This window comes from Typopeltis vanoorti, chromosome 9 (assembly GCF_054136105.1).
Source record: "Typopeltis vanoorti isolate ZY-2024b chromosome 9, IOZ_Tvanoo_1.0, whole genome shotgun sequence".
Classification (NCBI taxonomy): Eukaryota; Metazoa; Arthropoda; class Arachnida; order Uropygi; family Thelyphonidae; genus Typopeltis; species Typopeltis vanoorti.
In genome coordinates, this window is record NC_143557.1 from 68809922 (window position 1) to 68834790 (window position 24869).

The window sequence follows — 24869 nt, forward strand, 5'->3', positions numbered from 1 at the left end:
TATAGCAAACTCACTCATTATAACAAACTAGACATAACTTGCATAATGCAGAGGTTTTTAATATATATATATATATGTTAAAAAATAGCAAACTATTCATTTGATCCTTACAGGTTTGCTACAGTAAGGGTTAACTGTATTTAGAGAAATGAACTATAAATAAGGCTTAAAATTAAAAAAAAAAAAATTATTTATCAAAAGATAGTAATGCATATATACAGTATATATTTATAAAAAAAAATGGACTGCTGTTGTAAGATGCCATCTTACTGTTCTTACAGCTCTTAACTCAGAAGTGAATGTTCAACTAATGCTAAAAGAAACAGTAAATTTGTTAACCAAGCAGTGCTTTTTATCTCTTGGAGAATGTAACATCAAGATATTAAGGTATTCTTTTGAGCTTTAAGAAATTACTAACTGAAATAATTGATCTTAAAATGCCATTGTTTTATAGTACGAAGCAATAGGCGGTTAGGTTGGGATGCTGAAGCTTATCATGCTGGACTGAGTGCAACACGAAGACGCACAATTCAAAAAAACTTTATGTCTGGTAAGTAATAATCTATTCATTTCTCTACATTTGCCAGTTGAAGAGTAGAATAGTTTGAATTGAATTTCTAAAGCCTTCCATTTATTATATTTCTTGCTTAATTTTTTTACACATTTCTTACAGGTAAATTGAAAATAATTGTAGCTACAGTGGCATTTGGAATGGGTTTAGACAAAGCTGATGTAAGAGCAGTTATACACTACAATTTACCAAAAAGTTTTGAAAATTATATCCAAGAAATAGGACGAGCAGGAAGAGATGGTCAGGATGCATATTGTCATCTTTTCTTAGATGCACAGGTAAAATTATTACAAATATCAGTAGTTCAGATCAGTTATGCCTACTTTTTTTTTCATTGTTTTCCAGCTGTTAGAAGTTTGCTTTTTTTAAGATATCAGCCCATCATATTATCTGATGAGTTAGTCTGATACCTTGAAAGATTGAGAGAATGGAATTGGTAGAACAAGAAAATAGGTATTCAGAGAATTATGCATCAAAATATTTCCTGGTTTTTACTGAATTATAGAATGCTATTTACTTGTCAGAAAGAGTGGATAGTCTCTCTCTCTCTCTCTCACTCACTCATACCAGCAGGTCATAGGTTTGCTTGTAGTATGAATATTTGTAAAAGCCTTTAGACTCTAGATGATTTTTATTGTTCAGTGTTGATACTTCTTTGCTTATTATGTTGCATTTTTATAAGACTGCATCAGGGAACAATCTTGTTCTCTGATGCAGTCAAAAGATGTAGTGTATGTAATCTCTATGATATCCATGATACTAAATGTGCTATAGATTTCCAATCTTTTGTCGGCCTAACATTATTTCAAAGCTGAATGTTTGTAGAAACTATGAAAGTTTCATAAGTCGATCTGAGAGCTTATGAGAATACAATCCTCAGCATCCCCGAGTTGCTTTAGCTTGGACTACTTAAAAGACATGGGTGTTGCCTAAGCATCCATATATATATATTTGCCTTTTATTAGTTCATTTGATAACGGTTTCACAGGCCCGACAGCTGTTTTGAACTGGTTGGTTATCTTCAGTGACCAGGCAGAAACCTTATTATGAGAGCAAAAACTTTCATTCAGTGCTAAGGAAATCGAAATGTCAGAGAATTGTGTTTTTGGTAAGTGAACTCTTGGTCAGTGTATAAAAATAATTACTAAACAATGAGCCAGAAGACTTCATTTTGGCGATGTAAAATTACATAGGCAGAGTGGGTATCAAACTGACATTTCGATTTCCTCAGTACTGAACGAGAGATTTTGCTCTCTTAAGGTTTCTGCCTGGTAATAGGAAGAAAAAGAGAATATGAAATTGATTTTCATATCATATTATTATTATTATTATATGACACCTCCAGGGAGTCCAAAGACTCATGGAGGGAGGGAGGGCACTGTAAAATCGTGAACACAAGGAAATTTATGCAAAACGCCTTATATACCGATTTTACTGGTGAACAAGATTCCAATAAAAATACTTGTGATTTAATAGTGAAAATTTTTATGTTTAATGAATTGTGAATAACTGAATATTGTAGCCTGCAAATGTTTTTGTTATAGAACAAAGGAAAATAAGTGTAAAATAATTTGTGTCTAAAAGAATCCTCTAGTCAGCGATAATTCCAGACGGATTATCATATTAAGTTATGACCTGGGGCAACTAACATCATGAAGGTCAACATTGAACAGGATTTCCTGCCTTAATGCAACAACGGAAAAGGTGGCGGGTGCAGAACATCGAAATACCCAGGGGATGACAATGTAACTGAATCCAAGGTCATCAGAGCCATATAAATAGAGGGTTGCTGTGGCAAGTCAGGGCTTTCCTTTTTGGGTTATTCATCTTGCTAGTCAGGCAAGTGGTTCGTGGAGTTCGAGATTGTGCGGTGCTGGTCCCGTTCTTGGGTCAGCAAGAAGTTACGGAGTCACGTAGAGTTCCGACCGGAGGTTACGATGTACGCGACGGCAGCAGAGTTTTGCTAACATTGTGGGAGATGATTTGTGATCGCCTTCGGTGACCTGCATTCCAGACAGAAAATGCCAAGAGAGCAACGTGACTAATAATAGCAGTTTTAGAAGAAATTAGATGCTGAGTTTCCAAGCCACCGAGTTCCTGATGTTCGCTGATAATAACGAGGGATCTCACGAGCCCTAAAAAAGATACCCGAGTTCAGTGCTAAAGACAAACAGTAACCGAAAGAGATGATTTCAAGGATCATTCAGAGAAGTCCAGATTTATGTTCAAGTAAGATCTTTCCATTGTTTAACTTGAGAAAAAGATTGTGACAGTGTTTAATTAAGGTTTTGTTTTGAGTTGTTAATTGAAGCATAGAAGTAAAATCTACTTGGAACTTATAATTGACCTTTTGTATATATCATTAGTGATGAATAAATTGTTTTCTTATTTAAATAACTTGCCTGATTCATATTTCCAATGCACTACTCATTAAACTCGAATCTGTGTGCCTTAAAGTAGATATTGCCACGACCGTAGATTAGAAGGGTTAAGCTGCTAGATTTGATTTTATTAAAAGAGGAAGGTTCCGTGTGTTTTACTGGGTGTTTTTTTCTTTGGAGGGAGATTCACCTCCCATCTGTGTATTTTGATGACACAGCTAGAAATCAAACAAATTTCCAAAATTCTGTTTAGAATAAACACCGGTAGATCACACAAAGAGGTTGGCTCCAACCTGAGGCGATTTCTTTGTTCTGTGAGTTTTGCACACGTGAGCTTCAATGTTCGCGGGCAAACAGATAAGAGAGTAATCAAAGTTAAGAAGATAAGTTTAAATGAGATAACATAGACTTACAAAGGTGCAGCAAGTGACAAGATTTAATAGTAGACTTAACAAGAATTGAATAGTATTGAGTTTGATAGGATAAGCAATTAGTAATAACAAACATTGAAAATAAGATAAACACATATTGTAACAATGCAGCAGCTGACAAAGATTTAATAAAAAGTTAAATTAAAAATCAGATAAACTTTACAGCACCTACTCTACAACTCTGTGTCTACACCACTCAGTCCAACTGCAATGAGCCACAACTACACCAGTGCCATCTACTTCCAATCAACACCACTAGTATTTTCACAGACAATCACAAACATCCATGCACACATGACGGGATTCAAACCCGTAACTTTTTGGCTGGAGAGCGGATACACTAACCACTTGGCCAACCAGGCCGGCATTATATTTGTTACTTGTTTGATCCAGCTTGGCAGGATATTTTCTAATTTTTCTTGGCTGTCTGTAGTAATTACTATGTCGTCAGCATAATTTAAATGTGTTATATTTCTTTCATTTACAGTTATGCCTTCACACATCTGTAGTCCTTTGTCCACTACTTCTTTTAGGTACAGGTTAAATAAATATAGTGACAATGGGCAGCTTTTTATAACTCCTTTTTAATTGCTATTTGATTCTGTTTCTATGTTTTTGTATTTCATTACTGTTTGTGTTTCTGAATAGTAATTCTTGATACAATTTAATAGGTATTTGTCGAACCCTCTGTTTTTTAGAATTTTAATGAGTTTGCTTCTGTTTATTGAGTCAAAAGCTTGTTTGAAGTTAATAAAACAGCAGTAGAGTATTTTATTTTTGTCTCTCTCTCATAAGATCTGCCAATATAATGTGAAAATTGCATCTATTTTGCTTCTCCTATTTCTAATTCCCATTTGTTCTTCATAGGAATATTTTACTCTGTTTTGGAGAATCCTAATAAATGTTTTATAGCAGTGGCTTAGAAGGGTAATAGGTTTATTAGTACAAGATCTGACATATCCTTTTTTTGTGGATGGGTATGATCTGACCTATTATCCATTCTGTTGGTAAATTTCCTTCTTCTCGTATTTTGTTGAACAGTTTCCTTAGGTAATTTATTATGCTTCTCCCCCTTTTTCCAGCAATTCTTTTTGAATATTATCTATGCCTGGTGCTTTATCAGATAGGAAAGATACACAGACACTGTGAAACACAAAAACACAGGAAAGATACACAAAAACTAGGTGCCATTAACACACTAAAAACAAAGCTGTAAAGATTTGCTTCAATTAGCAAGCACTTAAGCATGAATTAAATGTTATCAGCAGTACCTTCTAAAAAATGGCTACAGCAAAAATACTATCGACAAAATTCTTCCCAAGACTGCACCTAAAAATAAACTTCAGTATTACGAAAATAACAGCCAACAGGCTTCACTTCAGCAAAGTAAAATTATTCAAAATTAAGTGGATATTGAATACCACATTATTTCTTAGCCGAATAAGAAACTCAAAGATAGAGAAATCTAATCTAAGAGTTTCATGCCGAATATAGAAAACTATATAAAGATCAGAGAGTCCAAGCATAAGCCAACACCTGGTAGTGCAATGTTAGGGCGACTCATAGTAAAGGTGGAGTAAGCTCCGATCACTGTTCTTAGTATTTTCCCATAATGTAAAACACAGCTCCTAGGAGATGTCTTACTGTTCTACATTATGAGAGAAGGTCATTGCACTACCAGGTGTTGGCTTACGCTTGGACTCACCGATCTTTATATAGTTCTCTATATTCGGCATTAGATTAGATTTCCTATCTTTGAGTTTCTTGTTCGTCTAAGAAATAATGTGGTATTCAATATCCACTTAATTTTGAATAATTTTACTTCGCTGAAGTGAAGCCTGTTGATTTTATTTTCGTAATTGTATTTGTGCACCTTTTTTGGCAACTCGTACAGTAAAGATATAAGTTCTGACCATTGAAACCTTAGTATTACATCTAGGTCGAAACCGGTCTGGGTAGTGACCTTCTCTCATAATGTAGAACATTAAGACATCTCCTAAGATCTGTGTTTTACATTATGGGAAAATACTAAGAACAGTGATCGGAGCTTACTCCACCTTTACTACAAGTCACCCTAGCATTGCGCTACCAGGTGTTGGCTTATGCTTGGATTTGCCGATCTTTATATATAGTTTTCTATATTCGCCATGAAACTCTTAGATTAGATTTCCTATCTTTGAGTTTCTTATTCGGCTAAGAAATAAGGTGGTATTCAATATCCACTTAATTTTGAATAAAGTTCAGTATAACTATAGCCATTCCATGCATTAAAAGATAAAACAAACAGAATACTACAGAAATACAACCTTAATGATACCTTTAAACCTCTTTCAAAATTAAAAACTCATTCATCTTCTCCAAGGATCCATATCCTTCCTAGAGTATACTGTATTCAATGCACCTATAATTTGCATTATATAAATGCAACTGCATGCACGTTTCCTATCTGAAAAAAAAGGAATATAAATGACACATAATATTTAATAACAATGGTAAATCTGGCCTTTCTAATCATGCTCTGAATACACTACATAGAATTGACTGAAAAGGCACCTTTTCCTTACATCATACTAAAATGTGCTGTGAGTGCAAATTTAAAGAGGCCTATGAAATTCTAATCAACCATTCTTATCTTAACAATAAGGATGATCTAAAAATCCTAAGAATATGGATGGCACATATTCTACCTCACATAACCTTTTGTTCTAAGAGTTCGTTATAAATTATAATTAGAACCATAGTAATCCAGCATCTTAGCCTTAATAATTATTAAGGCTAAGAACACATTGAGAGAGAGGCCACATACTACACACACACACACTAGCTATCGTACTTGTTCCTGAATTCATTCACACTGTTTGCACACATAACATCCAGTGGCAATCTATTCCAATCATGCACCACTCTATCAGAGAAAATCGAGATCTCACCCCCTTCTTAGCAGTATTCATTCTCAGTTTCCAAGGATGCCCTATTGTCTTTTCTCATCATCATCATCATCAAATTATTGCCATGTACCCTCAAGGGGTGTACAGGATATGATAGTACTGCATGAAAAAAATTACATCATTATTAATTTCCTATCTACAATTTTCCTCCAAATCAGTCTTTACTTGTCAAGGCTCCAACATTGTCAGATCTTATATTCCTATAATGGTAATATCATATTAATGGTAATATGATATTACCATTAATGCCATCTGTTCACGCCTATAATCTTTCTCAGGACTCTCATATCTGTGGTCTCTAGTCTTTGGTCAAGTGTTTTACTTCTGACCCAGCTCTCAGATCCATAAGTTAAAACTGGTTTGAACACTGTCTTGTATACAGCTAATTTAGTGTTCCGACTAATTTCTCTCTTATACCATATGACTTTATTCAGTTGACTTCCCACCATACCAGCTTTGCTGATTCTGTTGTCTATTTCTATATTTAATTTACCATCCTCAGTAAAAATCATGCCTAAATAGCTGAAATGTTTTACTTGTTCCACAGGTTCTCCATTCACAACACAGTTGACATTTTTAATGATTCTGCCTATTTTCATTGTCTTTGTCTTTTTATTGCTGACCTTCATACCATATCTATTACAACAGCTATTCAATTTAGTCAGAGAATCTTGCAGACTAGTAGCGGATTTATTTAGAAGTATAACATCATCTGCATAAAGCAAAGAGCTGACATTAACATCTCCAATTTTGACATCATGTTTAATACCACTTTCCTTCATAATGTGATCCACATAGATAATGAATAACAGAGGGCATAATGTTCATCCTTCTCTCACACCAGATTTAACATTAAACCATCTTCCTGTACTTCAATTCTAACTGCTGACTTACAACTCAAAGGCTAAGTATTGCTTGATATAATGCCCCATTGACACCATATAAGTGCAGCGTATTGAATAGCTTCTCTCTTGGCACCTTGTCATATGCCTTTTCCAAATCGAAAAACCTTAAATACAGATCTTTGTTATATTCCCATGATTTCTCGACTATTTGTTGTAAAGTGAAGATCTGATCCTGACATCCTCTATTTGGGCTGAATCCAGCTTGTTCTTCACCAAGCTTCCACAATTCTTCTCAACCGTTTCTCAAGTATACTTGCATAGATCTTGCTAGGAACACTCAGTAGGGAAATACCTCTGTAATTCTCACATGTAGTTTTATTTCCCTTTTTATATATGGGTACTATGAGAGCTCTACTCCAATCATCGGGAATTCGTCCCTCTGTCCAGGCTTTCTGAACTATGCAGTGCAGCCACTGTAAGACTCTTATACCACCATACTTCAGCATTTCTGGTCGAATATCATCTACTCCTGCTGTGTTTCCACATTTCAAGCCTTTGATGGCTTTTTCTACTTCAAGTATGGATATGTATTCCTCACTGTATGCCTGTTGAGTGTTTTTTACCACTGTGCTGTCATCACTGCTTGTTTCATTTAACAATTTTTCAAAGTAATTACTCCATACTTCAAGGATATCTTTTTCTCCCATTTTTATGTCACTTTTATCATCTCTAACTCCTTTTACAGCACTCTTTCCTCCATTCCTAAGCTTCTTCAACAACCTCCAGAATATTTTGCCACCTTCTTGATATTTATTTTCTATATTCTTGTCAAAGTCCTCCCATGACTTTTGTTTAGCTAGTTTTACATAGTATTTAGCATTCTTGCATTTGTCTCTATATTCTCTAAGAGCACAAGCTGACTTATTTGACAGGCACTTTTGATATGCTTTTTTCTTTCCCTTCACTGCCTCTTTAACTTCCTGTGTCCACCAGGGAGTTCTGATTTTTTTAACCTTACAGACAACCTCACCACATGCCTCTCTGGCAGAATCAATCAATGTTTTCTTCAGAGTTTGCCACTGAATCTCCAAGGTTTGATTCCTGTTCTCAAACTCTTTCATTTTTTCTTCAATGATGTTTGTGTATTTTAGTCTACAGTTCACATCTGAGAGCTGCTCAACTTTTATTCGCTTTAAAACTTTCTTACATGTTATTCTTTTCAATATGAAATTCAATTTTATCTTGCTCAAGACTAAATAGTGATCACTTCCAATTTCAAATCCTCTGTACACTCTGGTGTCCTGCACCAGGGAGAAAACATCACTATCAATAATAACATAGTCAATGAGACTTTTCTTATTCCTAGCCTCTTCTCTCCATGTGAATTTGTGCACATTTTTATGTTGGAACAAGGTGTTAGTAATAACCAGTCCATGTCCTGAGCAGAAATCCAACAGATATTTGCCATTATTATTAGCTTTGCTCTTTTCTCCACATTTTCCCAAAATATTTTTATGTCTCACAATCATTTCCTACTCTGCTATTTAGATCTCCAACAAGGACCAACTTTTCATTTTTCATTGTGTCAGTTGCTTTTTCTAAAGCCTCAAAAAATTCTTCCACTTCTACCTTAGTAGAACCTTCTGTGGGACCATAGGCACAAATAAGTCTCATTGTATTTATTGCTCAGAAAGATCTCACCAGTTTTGGTCTTTTTTGTTTCAGTCACCCCTATTATGTTGATCTGGTACTTATCTAATTCCTCAGCTAGCTCCATTTCTTTGCCATTCAGGCTTCTTACGTTGATAGTACCGAGCTTTAACTCTGGTGATGTTGAGTTGGGGTTTGTTTTCAGATTTGTTCCAGTAGCTTCGCTGTTCGCCCTGGCTCCCTGGCAAAAACAACAGGGGCCTTGTTTAACCAGGCGATGCCCCAGCCGGCATGAAATTTTGTCATGTTGTATCATCATTTTTTATTTTGGTTTAACCAATAAGAATACAATTTGGTCGGCTAAATCCCAAATTGCCAGTCCATCCTCGTTCGTTCAGTATCCAAATAGATACCCAACAGGGTGCACCACGAGAAGGTGAGGATTGGACATTAGGTCAGAAGCCCTGGTTGGTTTTCCGCATTCCTTTAAAGGCTATGTGGAGGTCTCCTCTAAGTTATACAGCTTTGACCCTTAAGCACCCTCCATAAAATAAAAATTCCATCAACTGAAATCCTGTATGACACTTTCAGAAGTTTGTAAGTCTCAATCATATCACCCCTGTTTCTCCTGTTTGCTGGTGTCTGGTTTACAAATTCTTGGTCTGTCTTCATAATCAGTATTCCACAATCCTAATAACATTTTTAACACTCTCCTTTGCACTCTTTCGACTGTATCAGAATCACAATGGAAACCAGGAGACCAGGTCTTTGCACAATAATCCAAATGAGATCTTATCAAGGACTTGAAAAGAAGTAATACGACATCCTTATCTTTACATGTTAAAGTTAGTTTCAGCATTGCAATCGTCTTTTGAGTTGTATTTGTAATCTTTGCTACATGATCCCTGAACTTCAACTTGCTGCTATTAACATTCCAAGATCCCTAGCCTGATCAGTTTCTTCTAACATAATCCCACCAATATAATATGATATTGGATATCTAATTATGCACAAGTGGATGACTTGACATTTACTGACATAGGACTGACATCCATTTCCCATGCCCAAATTCCAACCTATTCAAATCATTCTGCAAGTACTGCATATCAGCTGCCTTCCTGATTACCCTACCTATCTTTGCATCATCAGCAAATAGCTATATGTCAACTGTCAAATGCTTTCCAATATCATTAATGTACACATTGGATAACAGTGGACCAAGGACTGATCATTGTGGTACACCACTGGTTAAATTACCTTAAATTTTGCTGAACTCGCATCTCATATACCATTTTCTGATATCTGTCATTCAGCCATCCTCTTATCCACGCTAATATTTTATAATCCAAACCCATATTCTCCAATTTATGCAACAGTCTTCCATGCTGCTGTATTCTGTCAAAAGCCTTAGCAAAATCCAAAAGTCGTCATCATCATCTTCATCAGATTCCTGACATTTACCCTCAAGGGGTGTACAGGATATGACTACTACATGAAAAATTTACATCACTAACTTCCTACGTACAATTTTCTTCCAAATCAATATGTTACTTGTCAAGACTCCAACATTATCAGATCTTATATTTCTATCGTCTAAGGCACTTTGTACTGTATCAATCCACCTACATCTTGGTCTTCCTCTGGGTCGTTTTGCTGCCAACCTGGCAGAGAACACTTGCTTTGCTAATCTTTCCTCGCACATTCTGTTTAAGTGACAGTACCACCTGAGATTAGCTCTGCTAACACATTCCTGGATGCTAACAATGTCAAGTTCTTTCCTAATATCCTCATTTTTAATATGTTATTGCCATTGATGCCATCTATTCATGCCTATAATCTTTCTCAGGACTCTCATATCTATGGTCTCTAGTTTTTGATCAAGTGTTTTACTTCTAACCCAGCTCTCAGATCCATAAGTTAAAATTGGTTTGAACACTGTCTTGGGTACAGCTAATTCAATGCTTTGACTAATTTCTCTCTTATTCCATATAACTTTATTCAGTCGACTTCCAACCATATCAGCTTTGTTGATTCTGTTGTCTATTTCCATATTTAATTTACCATCTTCATTAAAAATTGTGCCTAAGTAGCTGAAATGTTTTACTTGTTCTATAGGTTCTCCATTTACAATGCAGTTGATATTTTCAATGTGTCTGCTTAATTTCATTGTCTTTGTCTTGTTATTGCTGACCTTCATACCATATCTATTACAACAGTTTAGTCAGGGAATCTTGCAGACTTGTAACAGATTTATTTAGAAGTATAACATCATCTGCATAAAACAAAGAGTTGACATTAACATTTCCAATTATGATATCAGGATTAATACCACTTTTCTTCATAATGTGATCCATATAGATAATGAATAACAGAGGGGATAATGTACTTCCTTAAATTCGAACTGCTGACTTACAACTCAAATAAAGACTAAGTATTGCTTGATATAATGCCCCCTTGACATCATATAACTAGCATTTTGAATAGGTTCTCTCTTGGCACCTTGTCATATGCCTTTTCCAGATCTACAAAACTTAAGTACAGATCTTTGTTGTATTCCCATGATTTCTCAACTGTCTGTTGTAAAGTGAAAATCTGGTCTTGACAGCCTCTATTTGGCCTGAATCCAGATTATTCTTCACCAAGCTTCTCTTCCACAATCCTTCTCAACCATTTCTCAAGTATATTGCCATAAATCTTACCAGGAACACTCATTAGAGAAATACCTCTGTAATTCTCACATTCAGTTTTATTTCCCTTTTTGTATATGAGTACTATTGAGAACTTTACTTCAATCATCTGGAATTTGTCCCTCTGTCCAGGCCCTCTGAACTTTGCAGTGCAGCTGCTGTAAGACTTTTATACCTCTATACTTGAGCATTTCTGGTCGAATATCATCTACTCCTGCTGCCTTTCCACATTTCAGACTTTTGATGGCTTTTTCTACTTCAAGTCTGGATATGTATTCCTGATTGCATGTCTGGTCAGTGTTTTTTATCACTGTGCTGTCATCACTGCTTGTTTCATTTAGCAGTTTTTCAAAGTAATTACTCCATACCTCAAGGATATCTTTTTCTCCCGCTTTCATGTCACCTTTATCATCTCTAATTCCTTTTACAGCACTCTTTCCTCCATTCTTAAGCTTCTTCAACAACCTCCAGAATATTTTGCCACTTTCTTGATATTTATTTTCTATATTCTTGCCAAAGTCCTCCCATGACTTTTGTTTAGCTAGTTTTACACAGTGTTTAGCATTCTTGCATTTGTCTCTATATTCTCTAAGAGCACAAGCTGACATATTTGACAGGAACTTTTGGCATGCTTTCTTCTTTTCCTTCACTGCCTCTTTAACTTCCTGTGTCCACCAGGAGTTCTGATTTTTCTATCCTTGCAGACCCTCACCCTCTCTGACTGAATCAATCAATGTTTTTTTTTTTTTTTTTTTTTTTTTCTCGCTAGAGGGCCAGACAGATGGTTGTGTTTTCAGAGAGCTCCCGAAAGCTAAATACAATTTTGAGTAAAAATTAGAATATAGGTTAAAATCATAATGTAATATTGCCTAATTTTGGTAGCTTGTTGTGTCTGTGGGATTTTGGTGTGAATTACGTTATTTAATTTAGTATATAATGTTACGTTTCATAGATTTGAATATGGCGCCAATGCGATGTAAGATAATGGCGTCCAAAAATACGACACCATTGTTCAAAAACTATAATGTGAGAGAGTTTGTCCAATGTGATGTGTGTGGGATGTATGCATTCCCGAATGAGCCTGGAATTTGGATTGAAAGTGATAGTGGTGGGAGAATGTGCAGAAAGTGTAAGCAAAGTGAGGAGTTGAAGTATGTCAGGTAGTGAGATAGTTATGGTTGAAGAAAGCCAGAATTGCCAGAATGTGAGTGAAAATAGTGGCTTGATAGAGAATTGCGATGTACAAGATGGCAATGAGAGCGGTGATCTAAGAAAGAGTGAAAGCAACCATACTGAGAGAGAAAATGGTTTAAATGATAAAAATAATGAGGAATTATTTGTAGGAAGTGAGATCGCTAGGTTGCGCGCAGTGATACAAAATGCGCAGCGGCAATTAGAGCACCTGCAAAACTTTCCAGAGTGATTTGGCTAACGTAAAAAAACAGTGCAAGAATGAGAGAGTTTCTGAAATGAAGGAAAGAGTGTCGTATGGTGACTCGTTATTAAGAGGGGTGATAGATGGCAGTGTAACTAAATCGTACTTACCGGGTGCGAAATTTAAGAATGTAAGTGAGAGTATTAGAGTGCAAAAACAGAGGGTGGAAGAATTAATAATTGTGGCGGGTACGAATGAATTGAAAGGTGATAAATTTTTTATGAGAGAGGACTTGAAAGTATTGTTAAAGGTAGCGAAAGAAAAGAGTGACAGAGTTAGAATGGTTAGGCTGTTGCTGCGGTATGACAGAGAGGAGTTTAGGAGGGCGGCCATAATCGCAAATGACATTATGCGTAGGTTATGCAGACGGTGTGGTGTGGAATGAGTTTGAAGGGCGAAAGGACTTATACAAGATGGATGGCCTGCATTTGAATGGACTTGGTGTGCGGAGACTGGAAAGAGTGTTGCTGAATGAAATGAAAATGGATGTGCAAAACCAGGGAAACTAGAACTACCAAGGAGGGGGGGGGGAATGGATATGCAGACATCAGTGAGACAGATGAGTGTAAGAATGTATATAATGTACCCGAGCCAGCACTAAGGACAAAAAATGGGAATGGGTCATTTAGAATAACGCATCAATATAGGGATGGGACTAAGGGATCACTGCATTTCATGTATACTAATGCCAGGAGTATTAGGAACAAGAAGGAAGAATTTTTGGCCTTGATTGGCTCTTCCTGGCCACAGGTTATTGTCATTAGTGAAACATGGCTGACGGAAGAAGATATAGTTAGTGGGATAGAATGTGTAGGTTATAGTGTGTTTAGGAGGGACAGAGAGAATAAAATGGGGGGAGGGGTATTATTGATGATAGCTGATGAACTGCAGCCAAGGAGAATTGAAGTTGTATCGCAGGATAGTGAAAGGAGCTCATTTGAGGCTATTTGGTGTGAGATTGAGACTGGCAGAATAAAATATACAGTTGGGTGCCGCTATAGACCAGGTGATGGAATAGATGGTGGAGATAGTATGCATAGGGAAATGATGAAGTGAGTGGAAGGAGGGTAATTATTATGGGGGATTTCAACTATGGTAGCATTGATTGGAAGGAGGAGAGGACACATGTGAGGAAGGAAAAGGATTTTATTCAATTATTAAGGGATAACTATCTGAGACAGCATGTAATTGAAAATACTAGGGGTGTGAGAGTGCTTGACCTGGTAATAGCATCTGAGAATTTGACTGTAATGAATATGACCATGTTGCCACCTATTGGTGAGAGTGATCATAAGGTCTTGACCTGGGAAGTGGCTAAAGGTGTGGAATTTTCTATTAAGACAGGGTATATGTGGAATTACCGTGCTGGCGAGTATGACAAGCTTAGGAGATTGCTTGGATCAGTGCCATGGCGTGTACAACTGCAAGGGCTGGACTTCGATAGAGCATGGGAAGTGGTCAAGGAGCATTTACAGGAGGTAATGGCTGATTGTATACCTAGGGTCCGAATAGTAAAACAAGTAGGGGTTAAATGGATGAATAACATCATTAAGCTTGAGCTGCAAAAAAAGAAACAACTGTGGAGGGAATTTAAAGAAAGGGGGTGACCTGCAGGCACACGAACGGTATAAAGTGCAGGCCAGAAAGGTAACGAGTGTGGTAAAAAAAGCAAAAGCGGATTATGAAAGGAAACTAGCTTTGCAAGCAAAAGAGAATCCCAAACAGTTCTTTCAATATGCTGCAAGCAAGAAAAAAACTGTACACGGCAAAATGACTTTAAAGAATGACGATGGTAAGGAGGTCACTGAATCAGTCGATATAGTGGAGTTACTGAGCACGCACTTTGCAAAAGCATATCATCCAGGTGGTGACATTGAAAAAATGAAGGCACCATTAGTTTATACAGGAATAGTGATGAATAAAGTGGAGGTGACTAGTCTATTACAGAACCATAATGTGAACACATCTGTGGGATTGGATGGTATACCGGCACAGGTCTTGCGTGAAGCGGCTAAGGAATTATCAGTGCCCTTGACCATGTTGTTTAATCTGAATATCAGGTCTGGTTTAGTCCCGATGGTGTGGAAAGAGGGGAAAATAGTTTCACTGCATAAAGGAGGATCCAAGACTACGGTTGCAAATTACCGACCGATCAGCATATCAGGAGTTGTTGTCAAGGTCTTAGAGAAAGTAGTCAAGGGAAAAATACAGGAATGGATTGATGAAAACGAGATACTGTACAGGGGACAGCATGGCTTTGTGAAGGGTAGATCATGCTTCAGTAACTTGCTCAAGTTTTATAACAAGGTGACGGCTGAACTGGATAAGGGAAATGGGTTTACAGCGTTTGACAGGATACCACATTAAATACTAATCCGTAAACTACAACATATGGGAATGGATATAGGATTGGTGAGATGGATAGGTGGTTGGTTGATGGAGAGATATCAAAGAGTAGTTTATTCAGGAGTAGAGTCCAAAAGACGGCCTGTGACTAGTGGTGTGCCGTAGGGTTCTGTTCTTGGACCACTGCTGTTTAATCTGTTCATTAACGATATAGGGAAGGATCTAAGTGGAACAATTCATTTGTTCGCTGATGATGCAAAGTTGGGTAGGGCAATAGTGAATGCAGAAGATGTCAAAGTCTTGCAGGATGACTTAGATAGATTGGAGTTCTGGGCTAAGGAGAACGGATGTCAATTTAATGTGACAAAATGTAAGGTTATGCATTTTGGGGTGAAAAGATTAGCAGCAGTATACCACATTGGTGGAACTGTACTCCAAGAGATTGATGAGGCCAGGGACTTGGGAGTGTTGGTGGATAGGGAGATGAAGTTTAGGGGGCACATTGCAAAAGTAGCTAAATCAGCTCATCAACTCACTTGGTTGTTGAAAAATACCTTGACGAGCAGAGACAAGCAAGTTATTGTACCTCTGTACTGAGCCTTGATAAGGCCTCATCTCGACTACTGTGCCCAGATTTGGTCACCTCGGTTCCTTCTTGATGGGGAGGAGGTGGAGAGGATCCAGAAGCGAGTGACTAAGATGATAACAGGTCTATGGAATGAACCATATGAGAGAACAGGTTGAAGATTTGTGGGTTGCAGAAACTAGTTGATAGGCGGAGGAGGGGAGATATGATTGAGACATTCAAATTGCTAAAGGGTTTCTATAGGATTAATTCAGAGGATATTTTTGAGATCAGGACTGGTGGTGGGAGAACTAGGGGACACCTATGGAAGCTGGGCAAGAGTGTGGTTAGCAGGGGTGTTAGAGCTGGGTTCTTTACTTTTAGAGTGGTAAATGAGTGGAATAAGCTGCCAGAGTCTGTTGTGGTTGCTATGACGGTGAACGAGTTCAAGACAAGGTATGATAGATACTGTGAGAATGTAATCGCATAGTTGTGTGGACATGATGTTTAGGGCCTCCCTCGACGAGTCTAAGGACTCCTGGAGTCGCCCGAAATAATAATAATTTCTTCAGAGCTTGCCACTGAATCTCCAAGGTTTGATTCCTGTTCTCAAACTCTTTCATTTTTTCTTGAATAATGTTTGTATATTTTAGTCTACAATTCATATCTGAGAGCCACTTAACTTTTATTCGCTTTAAAACTTTCTTACATGTTCTTCTTTTCAATGTGAAATTCAATTTTCCTGCTCAAGACTAAATGGTGATCACTTCCAATTTCAAATCCTCTGTAAACTAGTGTCCTGCACCAGAGAGAAAACATCACTGTCAACAATAACACAGTCAATGAAACTTTTCTTATTCCTTGTGTCTTCTCTCCATGTGAGTTTGTGTACATGTTAGTAATAACCAGTCCATGTCCTGAGCAGAAATCCAACATATTTGCCATTACTTTTATGGCTATTTTAGCCTGTATTGCTGTTTTTGTTTAGGAGTATCCTTTATTTTAAATACATTGGCATTTTTACTTAAGAAAATTTTTAGGGCATTATAAGTGTATTTTAAAAGAAAATATAGCAGAATAATTGAGGAAGAAAATTTTGCACATAACTTGTTTAGATGCTAGGATGACTTCATTCTCTATATTTCTGCTGTAGGCTGTTAAAGGGGGGTGAAATGTTGGGGGAGTGGTTGCCGCAAGGCAGGAAGAATGATTTTGAAAACCCGGGTTTTTTTCTAAAATAATATATATACACACACACACACATATATATATATATATATATATATATATATATTATTATACTTAAGGGCTCTTCTTTGGGGAAGGGTTTTATGGGAAAACTGGAGCGGGGGAGAGCATTAACGGGGTGCAGCCCTTTTGGTCGTCTGACCATCATCGAACATTTTTCAGGATGAGTGTAGTATTTAAAATAAGGGACACTCCTAAACAAAAACAGGCTAAAATAGCCAAAAAAGTAATAGTTTCAAGAGGAGTAGCATGGGAATTTTCCCAGAAATAATACCAGTATTTGTCATTATTATTAGCTTTTCTCCAATTTAGAAACAAGAACCAATTTTTCACTGTGTCAGTTGCTTTCTCTAAAGCTTCAAAAAAATTCCTCCACTTCTATCTTAGTAGAACCGTCCATTTTCCTTTCTGATATTTGCCTATATCACTCTACTTGAAATTGCCTGCCATTCAAGAAGATTAGCCTTGTATTTAGTGCTGAATATTATGGCTACTCCTTCCTTTCCTTGATTGTCATCGCCTGAATATAACATTTTGTATTTATTGCTCAGGAAGATCTCACCAGTTTTTCTCTTTTTTTTTTTTTGTTTCAGTCACCGCTATTATGTCGATCTGGTACTTATCCAGTTCCTCGGCAAGCAGCATTTCTTTGCCATTGATGCTTTTTATGTTGATAGTACCGATTTTGAACTCTGATGTTGTGTTGGGGGTGTGTTTTAGGATTTGTTCCAATAGCAGACTTTTTGCTATTCGTCCTGGTTCCCTGGCCGAAACAACTGAGGGGGGGGGGCTTGTTTAACCGATCGATGCCCCACACAGCATGAAATTGTCATGTTGTACCATCATTGTGTTTTGTGGTTTAAGCCAATAAGAATAGAATTTGGTCAGCTAAATCCCAAATGTCTGCGCTGTTAGCGTAGTGGCTATGTGCTCTGCAACCATATGCCTGGGGAAGGAGTGTCCTAGGTTCGATTCCCGTTGGAGACGTGAGGCGCTCAAGGATCTTCCTCAGCCATAGCTAGGTTAGCCAGTCTTGGGCGTGGACAGCAGGGTTTTTCCCCCTAGTTTATCTGGGGTTTTTCATTCCACAAGCAGGCAATCCCTCATTGCCTCATCCCAGAACGGATGAGGATTGGAGGAGGAGGAAATCCAAAATTGCCAGCCCATCCTTGTTCGTTCAGTATCCAGGTAGATACCTAACAGGGTGCACCACAAGAAGGTGAGGATTGGACATTAGGTCAGAAGCCCTGGTCACATTCCTCTGCATTCCTTCAAAGGCTATGTGGAGGTCTCCTCTCAGTTATACAGCTTTGACCCTTAAGCACCCTTAAAAAAACATGATGCATCCATTCCCCTTGTCTAGCTCAGTGGTAACATTATTATATAATATGAGCAAATTCCTAAAACATGACTTTCTCTTAATCCTTTGGCCGTTACTGACGTGCTGTTTGTGTTCGTTGGTATCGTTTTTTTAGCATTACTAATGCAGTTAGCGCATTTCCATAATTTGTTGGCAGCATGACTAACTTTCTGAGCACATTTCCCGTAAACATTTTTGTTTTGTAATCATTATAACTGCAATAGACTTATTTATGGTTTAGTTTTCTTGCTTACACATAGAGGGCAACTGTTAACTGTGAGAAGATAAATTTGTTTACTCTGCTAGAAATGAAAGTAAGAAGATTGCATGTGATGTAAAAAATGGCTTTGAAATTGGGTTTGCAGAAGTGCAAACCCAATTTGCAGAAGTGCAAGACATCTGTCACTTTATTTGCAAGAGATTCTGATAGTGAATCAAATGAAGAATGTGTTGAAGAATTTTTTTTAGATATAAGTGATGACAGTGATGTTGATGTCTCATTGGAAAATTCTGATAATAATGAAGACAGCTGTGGTTTGTCCCAAGTTAGGAGATAGTAAACATTCTGGCTGGCTCGGTATGTTTACGTCATCCTTGCTTTTCTTTTATGGGAACACCTGGTATTTCTCATGATATCCTCATTATGTAATTGCTCATTGGAACTATTTGAATTATATTTTTGATGAAGATATAATGAACATTTTAGTTGAGGAAACAAACAAGAAAGCTATGCAGTTCATTGCTGCTACAACCCTCAAAAGTTTTTCTCGTTTTGGTTGGAAAGACACAGACAGAAGTGAACTGAAGGTGTTTTTAGTGTTACTACTGTTTCAAGGCATAGTTCAGAAATCAGAAATAAAATGGTATCGGTTTAAAAAAAAGGTTGATCAAGACACCATTTTTTTCACAAGTGATAAATTTAGGTATTTCTTGATAATGAAATTTTTACACTTTGTCAACAAGGATTCTGGTTATCCTAATTCAAAACTAAAAAAAAAAAAAAAGGCTTTTTTTGAACTCTCTCAAAAAGAAGTTCCAGGAAGTTTATACACCAGAACAAGATATTTGTGTGGTTGAAAGCCTTATTTGATACAAGGGCTGACTTGGTTGGAAACAGTACATGCTGCTGAAAAGCTCTCATTTCGGTTTGAAATGTTTTGAACTTTGTGAATCATCTACTAATTATGTCTATGAACTGATAATTTTTACTGGTAAAATCACTCAGATATGCAGTTTACTGCCTAATGCTTCTTTTGGTACATGAATTGTTGTTACTTTAGCATCTTCTCTGCTGAATAAAGGGTACTGCATTACCTTAGATAATTATTTTAACAGTCCTTAGTAACTAAGACCACTTAGTTACTAAGAAAACTGATGATTATGGGACTGCTAAGATCAGCTGAAAAGAAATACCTGAAGAGCTCAAATTTTTGAAGTTGAAGAAAGGAGAAATTTGTATCTTTCAGCGTGGAAAGATCATTGCCTTGAACTGGAAAGACAAGAAAGATGTCACTATGCTCAGCACCATCCGTGAGAATGAAATGGAGGATGTAGAGACAAGGAACTGTGAAGAAACCAGCTGTGATGTTACAGTACAACACCATGGGAGGTGTTGATTGTTTAGACCAAATGCTTTCATATTATCCTGCTACCTGGAACAAACAGGTAAAAAGATTCAGGCACCTTTTATATATTTCTGTGTACAATGCTTTTGTACTACACAGAAAGTTAGGTGGTAAGTTTGATCACTTACATAGCTGTAACACTGGATCTCACAGATAAAATCATTGAAACCTAACACATCCCGAGAGCTAACAAGAAAGGTGAAAGGCCAGCTAAAGGAGGGAATCCAGTCAGACTGACAGGAAGACACTTTCCAGAATATATATATATATATATATATATATATATCTACTGCAAAGCAAGCAGAGCCAAGAAGAAAGTGTGCTGTTTGTTGCACAAGATCAGTTTTAGGAAAGATTTTTGCAAAGAAACTTGTATGTAGTGCCCTGATTGCCGGGTAGGGTTGCGTGCTTCACCATGCTTCAAAATCTACCATACAATTAGAAATTTCTGAAAAAATATCACTGTGTAGATATTGTTGTATGTATAAAATTCATTTTTTATTTAATATTCTTTTTAGTAAATCATTGACAGTTTTTGTATAAAAATTGTAAATAAATACTTTTTATACCTTGTTAATCAGGTAGTCTAATAATTCAAAAAAAAAAAAAAAAAAAAACCTTGGGGTAAAGTACCTGAAACTGAACCTAACAGTTAAAGGGTTAATAAATTCATGCTGTTCATTGTAAAGTACAGATTCTTTGTCAACCCATTTCTGATTGTGACCCCTAACGAACTTTTTCTAAAATCTGCACCACCACTCCTGAAATACTGATTGGTCGATAGTTGGATACATCACCCTTGTGTAATGGGAATACCTTATGTTCTTTCCACTCCTGTGGAATTATATAACAAACACTTATGTTAAATTATTGATTAGACCACCACTATTGTTGTATTAAAAGTATTGATATAAATTTGTTCTCTGACCGTGTTGTAAATAGGATATAGCTTTAAGTTTTTTTATCCACTAGAGGTCAGGCCAGTGCAGTTACGGTTGATCAAATCATTGTCACTGTTTGGCATATAATGTAGCTTGTCTGTGTGTGATATGTGTACATGTCAACATTTTGGAAAATTAAAGTAATTATTCTTAACATGGCTCTTGTCACCATAATTTATCAATATGAATACTGATCACTGTGTAACATTAAGGAAAGGATTTTTGCACATTTTTTACCTTCTGTCCATTGATGATGATAATGATAAAAAATTTATTACAACGTGGAAGATCTTTGTCTCATTATATCTTGGCATTAACAATAAAATATATAATGAAGAACTAGAAATGATATATATGTATGTGTATATATATATATTCTGTAATTTAGTTCATATATCTACCTACGTATTCATAAAAAGGATTAACTTATTCTTACTTTTGATAACGCCCTCTGAGATGCAGCTATGAATGTGAATAGTTAAATCGATTAAGTATTTTTTCAGAGCATGAAGGATTAACACACCTCGTAATAGAGGGATTGCATAGCATAAATTTTATATTCATGTTACTTCAACTCTGTGATACACATCAATATTATGGTCAGTGTCATAACCATATTACAAATGAAGATATAAGTAAAAAAGCGTTATTACTAATATTCAGTAATATGTAAGCAGAGCTAATCTAAGATGATAGGATCACTTACACAAAATGGAGAAACAAAAGATTGTGAAATGAGTGCTTTAACCCCAAATAGCAAGGGTGGTGAGAGAAGCAGAGGAATACTTGGATATGGGTAAGATTGATGCAGTGAATGGTGAAGAAATCTGAAATGTACTAGAATAATTTGAGAAAAAAAGTTAATTGTTCTACTATAATTTCTGAATACATCCCAAAAATATTGATAAATGGAATATATCTTTCACAAGAATTCATCAGAAGTGCACTTGCAACATTCATTAATAGCTCATTCTACACTCACCACACATCATAAGAACTTTGACCTTTCATACTTCCTAACCACACACACCCTTATTTCTTTTTCTCTTCCTTAATCTATCAGTCCATTAGGATGGCTAGAGTAACCTGTTTAGGGGTCTTGGATTAATGCAGCTGGCACATCACTCCTCTTCTGCATCCCCTAATGGTAAGTATTTGTTTATAGACCTGTGTGTTCACAGTGCTGGTGTGCATGTTTTGAGAGACAAAAAAATCCAAGCTTCCTGGAGGGAAAAACTCTCCACTGCCGTTTGAGATCAGCTAACTCACTATTTTGATTGAAACTGATAAACGCTCCTCACATCATAGACAGGATATGAATCTGAATATCTGTTGGACAAAAGGGCTCATCTATACACAGCTGGGCTGTGGAGACTGTCTTCCTGATCATTGATCCTCTCACAGACTCAATTCAACCACCATTTAATCGAGTCTGTCTGCCTCCACTTTAAGCTAAGCCTGTACAAACATGAGCATCAGCTTCTGAAAATCCTTGCAGTCTTACTTCAGACTCATCGAACCAATGTCTCCTATTACTCTTTCATCTTCACTGCCTCTGTTCTCTGGAACAGTTTTCCTCATGAAGTGTTCTCCAGCATCAACTGTGACTTTCAGCTCTTCAAGAAATATATCCACAGATTAATTCTTCCTTAACTACCTATTATTAATGTGTGTGTGTGTGTATGGATGGATGGATGGGGGGGGGGTATATATGGTAGGGATGGCAAAGTCTCCTAGGCCCAAGAGTCACATAGGATGTTTTTCAAATGTTCACAAGCTGCAAGATAGTTTCTGAAAAATTTAAAATTTCTCTATCATATGATAGAGAAGACACACAGGTTTCTTACCCTTAATGGTGAAGGCAAAGCTTTCCTCCCAGTTTTGCTTAAAAAGTCTGTTTTTTTTCCCCTTCATATTTCCATTTCTTACACTTTGTTTGGTCTTTTTAAACAATTCAGTTATTGTATAACCTTTCACTCCGAAGCTGAGAAAAGTAGCCAGTATTTCACCATAGAATCTAATTTTAAAACACTCTAATTCATTTTAACATGATACCCACAGGATAAATTTGAGGTAGTGCTGGATACTGGTGAGGTGGCTATTGGTGTTAATTACATTTATCCCATTGGTGCCTGTCACATGGAACAAAATGTCAATTTAAATTTTCTTCATTTTTGTACTTGTTTGTATTATGAGAGAAAAAATTATTTGTATTGTATTTTATGTATGTTATTATATGTATTGATATATCTAAAAATTATTATATATGTATCATGGATTTTTGTCTTTTATGATAAACAGTAGAAACCCAAATTGCCTTCAGAGCTGCATATGGCTCACAAGCCACAATTTGGCCACCACAGAGTAGAATCCAAAGGAAGGTAGGTGACGAGTGGTGTGTCACGGAGTTTTTTTCTGGGCTGTTCCTGTTATTAATATGTGCATTAGTGATATACAGAATGAGTGAGTTTACTAATTTTGGTCTGTTTTTGAATACTCAAAAAAAAAAATGTTTGATTAAATATAACAAGGTTCATGTTCTTAAATATAATTAGAAAATAAGTTTGCATATATTAGATTATATTGTATTTTCCAGCAACATGATATTCTTGAGCTACGTCGTCACATCTATGCAAATAGTACTGACTGGCATATTCTCAGAAAGTTGCTTTATAAAGTGTTATTCAAACAGTGTAAGTGTAGAGATGCTTCTAAATCAGAAGAAACTACAAATACTCAGGTGAGTAATTCTGGTCTATGCCATTTTAATGTTCCTTGTGAAAATTTCCACATGTGCATATTGAAAAGAGGTCAAAATAGTTCAGTTACATAAAGAAAGTTCCAAAACTTAGGTAACAAAACTCATATAACTCCTGATATAAACTCATCTGTATATATCAGGAGCAGAAGTTAAGAAATATTGGAAAAAATGATTAAGAGCAGAATTCAGACATAGGTAGATATGAATGTGCTACTCTGTGGAGGAACAGCATCATGAAGTAAAGATCATATCTTGTTTTTTTATAATAAAATGGCAGTTGATTTGAATAAAGGAAATGACTACACTATGGTATTGCTGGACTTTGCAAGGGCATTTGAGACACAATGTAATATAAGTCAGAGCAAATGGGAATAAATATAAAACAGGTGAGAAGGGTAGACATCAAAGTGTCAAAGTGTAGTGCATGACAGAGTAGAATCCAAAGGAAGGTAGGTGATGAGTGGTGTGTCACGGAGTTTTTTTCTGGGCTGTTCTTGTTATTAATATGTGCATTAGTGATAAACAGAATGATTTGAGGCAGAATATCCAGTTTTTTGCTTAATGATGCAGAATTGTGGGGAGGTAAATAGTTAATAATAGTAATGTAGAGATCCTACAAGATGATTTAAACAGCCTGACTGTGGTTAAAAAAAAAAAAAAAAAATCACAGTTTAGTTTCATCTGGCAAAGTGTAAGGTTATGTATCAATGTATTACACTGATGGAACTGGACTGCAGGAAATTAATTAGAATAAGAATTGCATGATAACAGATTGGATTTGATATCATGTGACATATTGCAAAAGTGGCCAAAATAACTTAAGGAATCACTTGAATGTTGAATAATGCACTGACGTACTGAAAAAAAAAAATTCAATCCTATAAAACTCCTTAAATACTTAAATAACTTAAATATTTATATCATGTTTCCTTTTTTTTTTTTTTTATCTATTAGCTGATTTTTGAAGCCTATAGAGCCATCAGTCTGTTCTCATGGAAAGCATTCCACAGACCTGCCACAATCTTTGTCACTCGCTTCTGGATCCTCTCCACAGCTTCTTCATCCCCACAGAATC

General features: G+C 36.4%; 1 protein-coding gene across 1 annotated transcript in view; it reads left to right on the top strand.

Moving 5' to 3' along the window:
• The window catches only part of RecQ4 (RecQ4 helicase), a 261720-nt gene that overhangs the window by 164829 nt on the left and 72022 nt on the right, over nt 1–24869 (top strand). The window contains exons 10-12 of the mRNA XM_090397875.1: nt 455–550; nt 674–849; nt 23630–23773. Coding sequence (XP_090254001.1) covers nt 455–550; nt 674–849; nt 23630–23773 — 416 coding nt within the window. The remainder of the gene's footprint in view (nt 1–454; nt 551–673; nt 850–23629; nt 23774–24869) is intronic.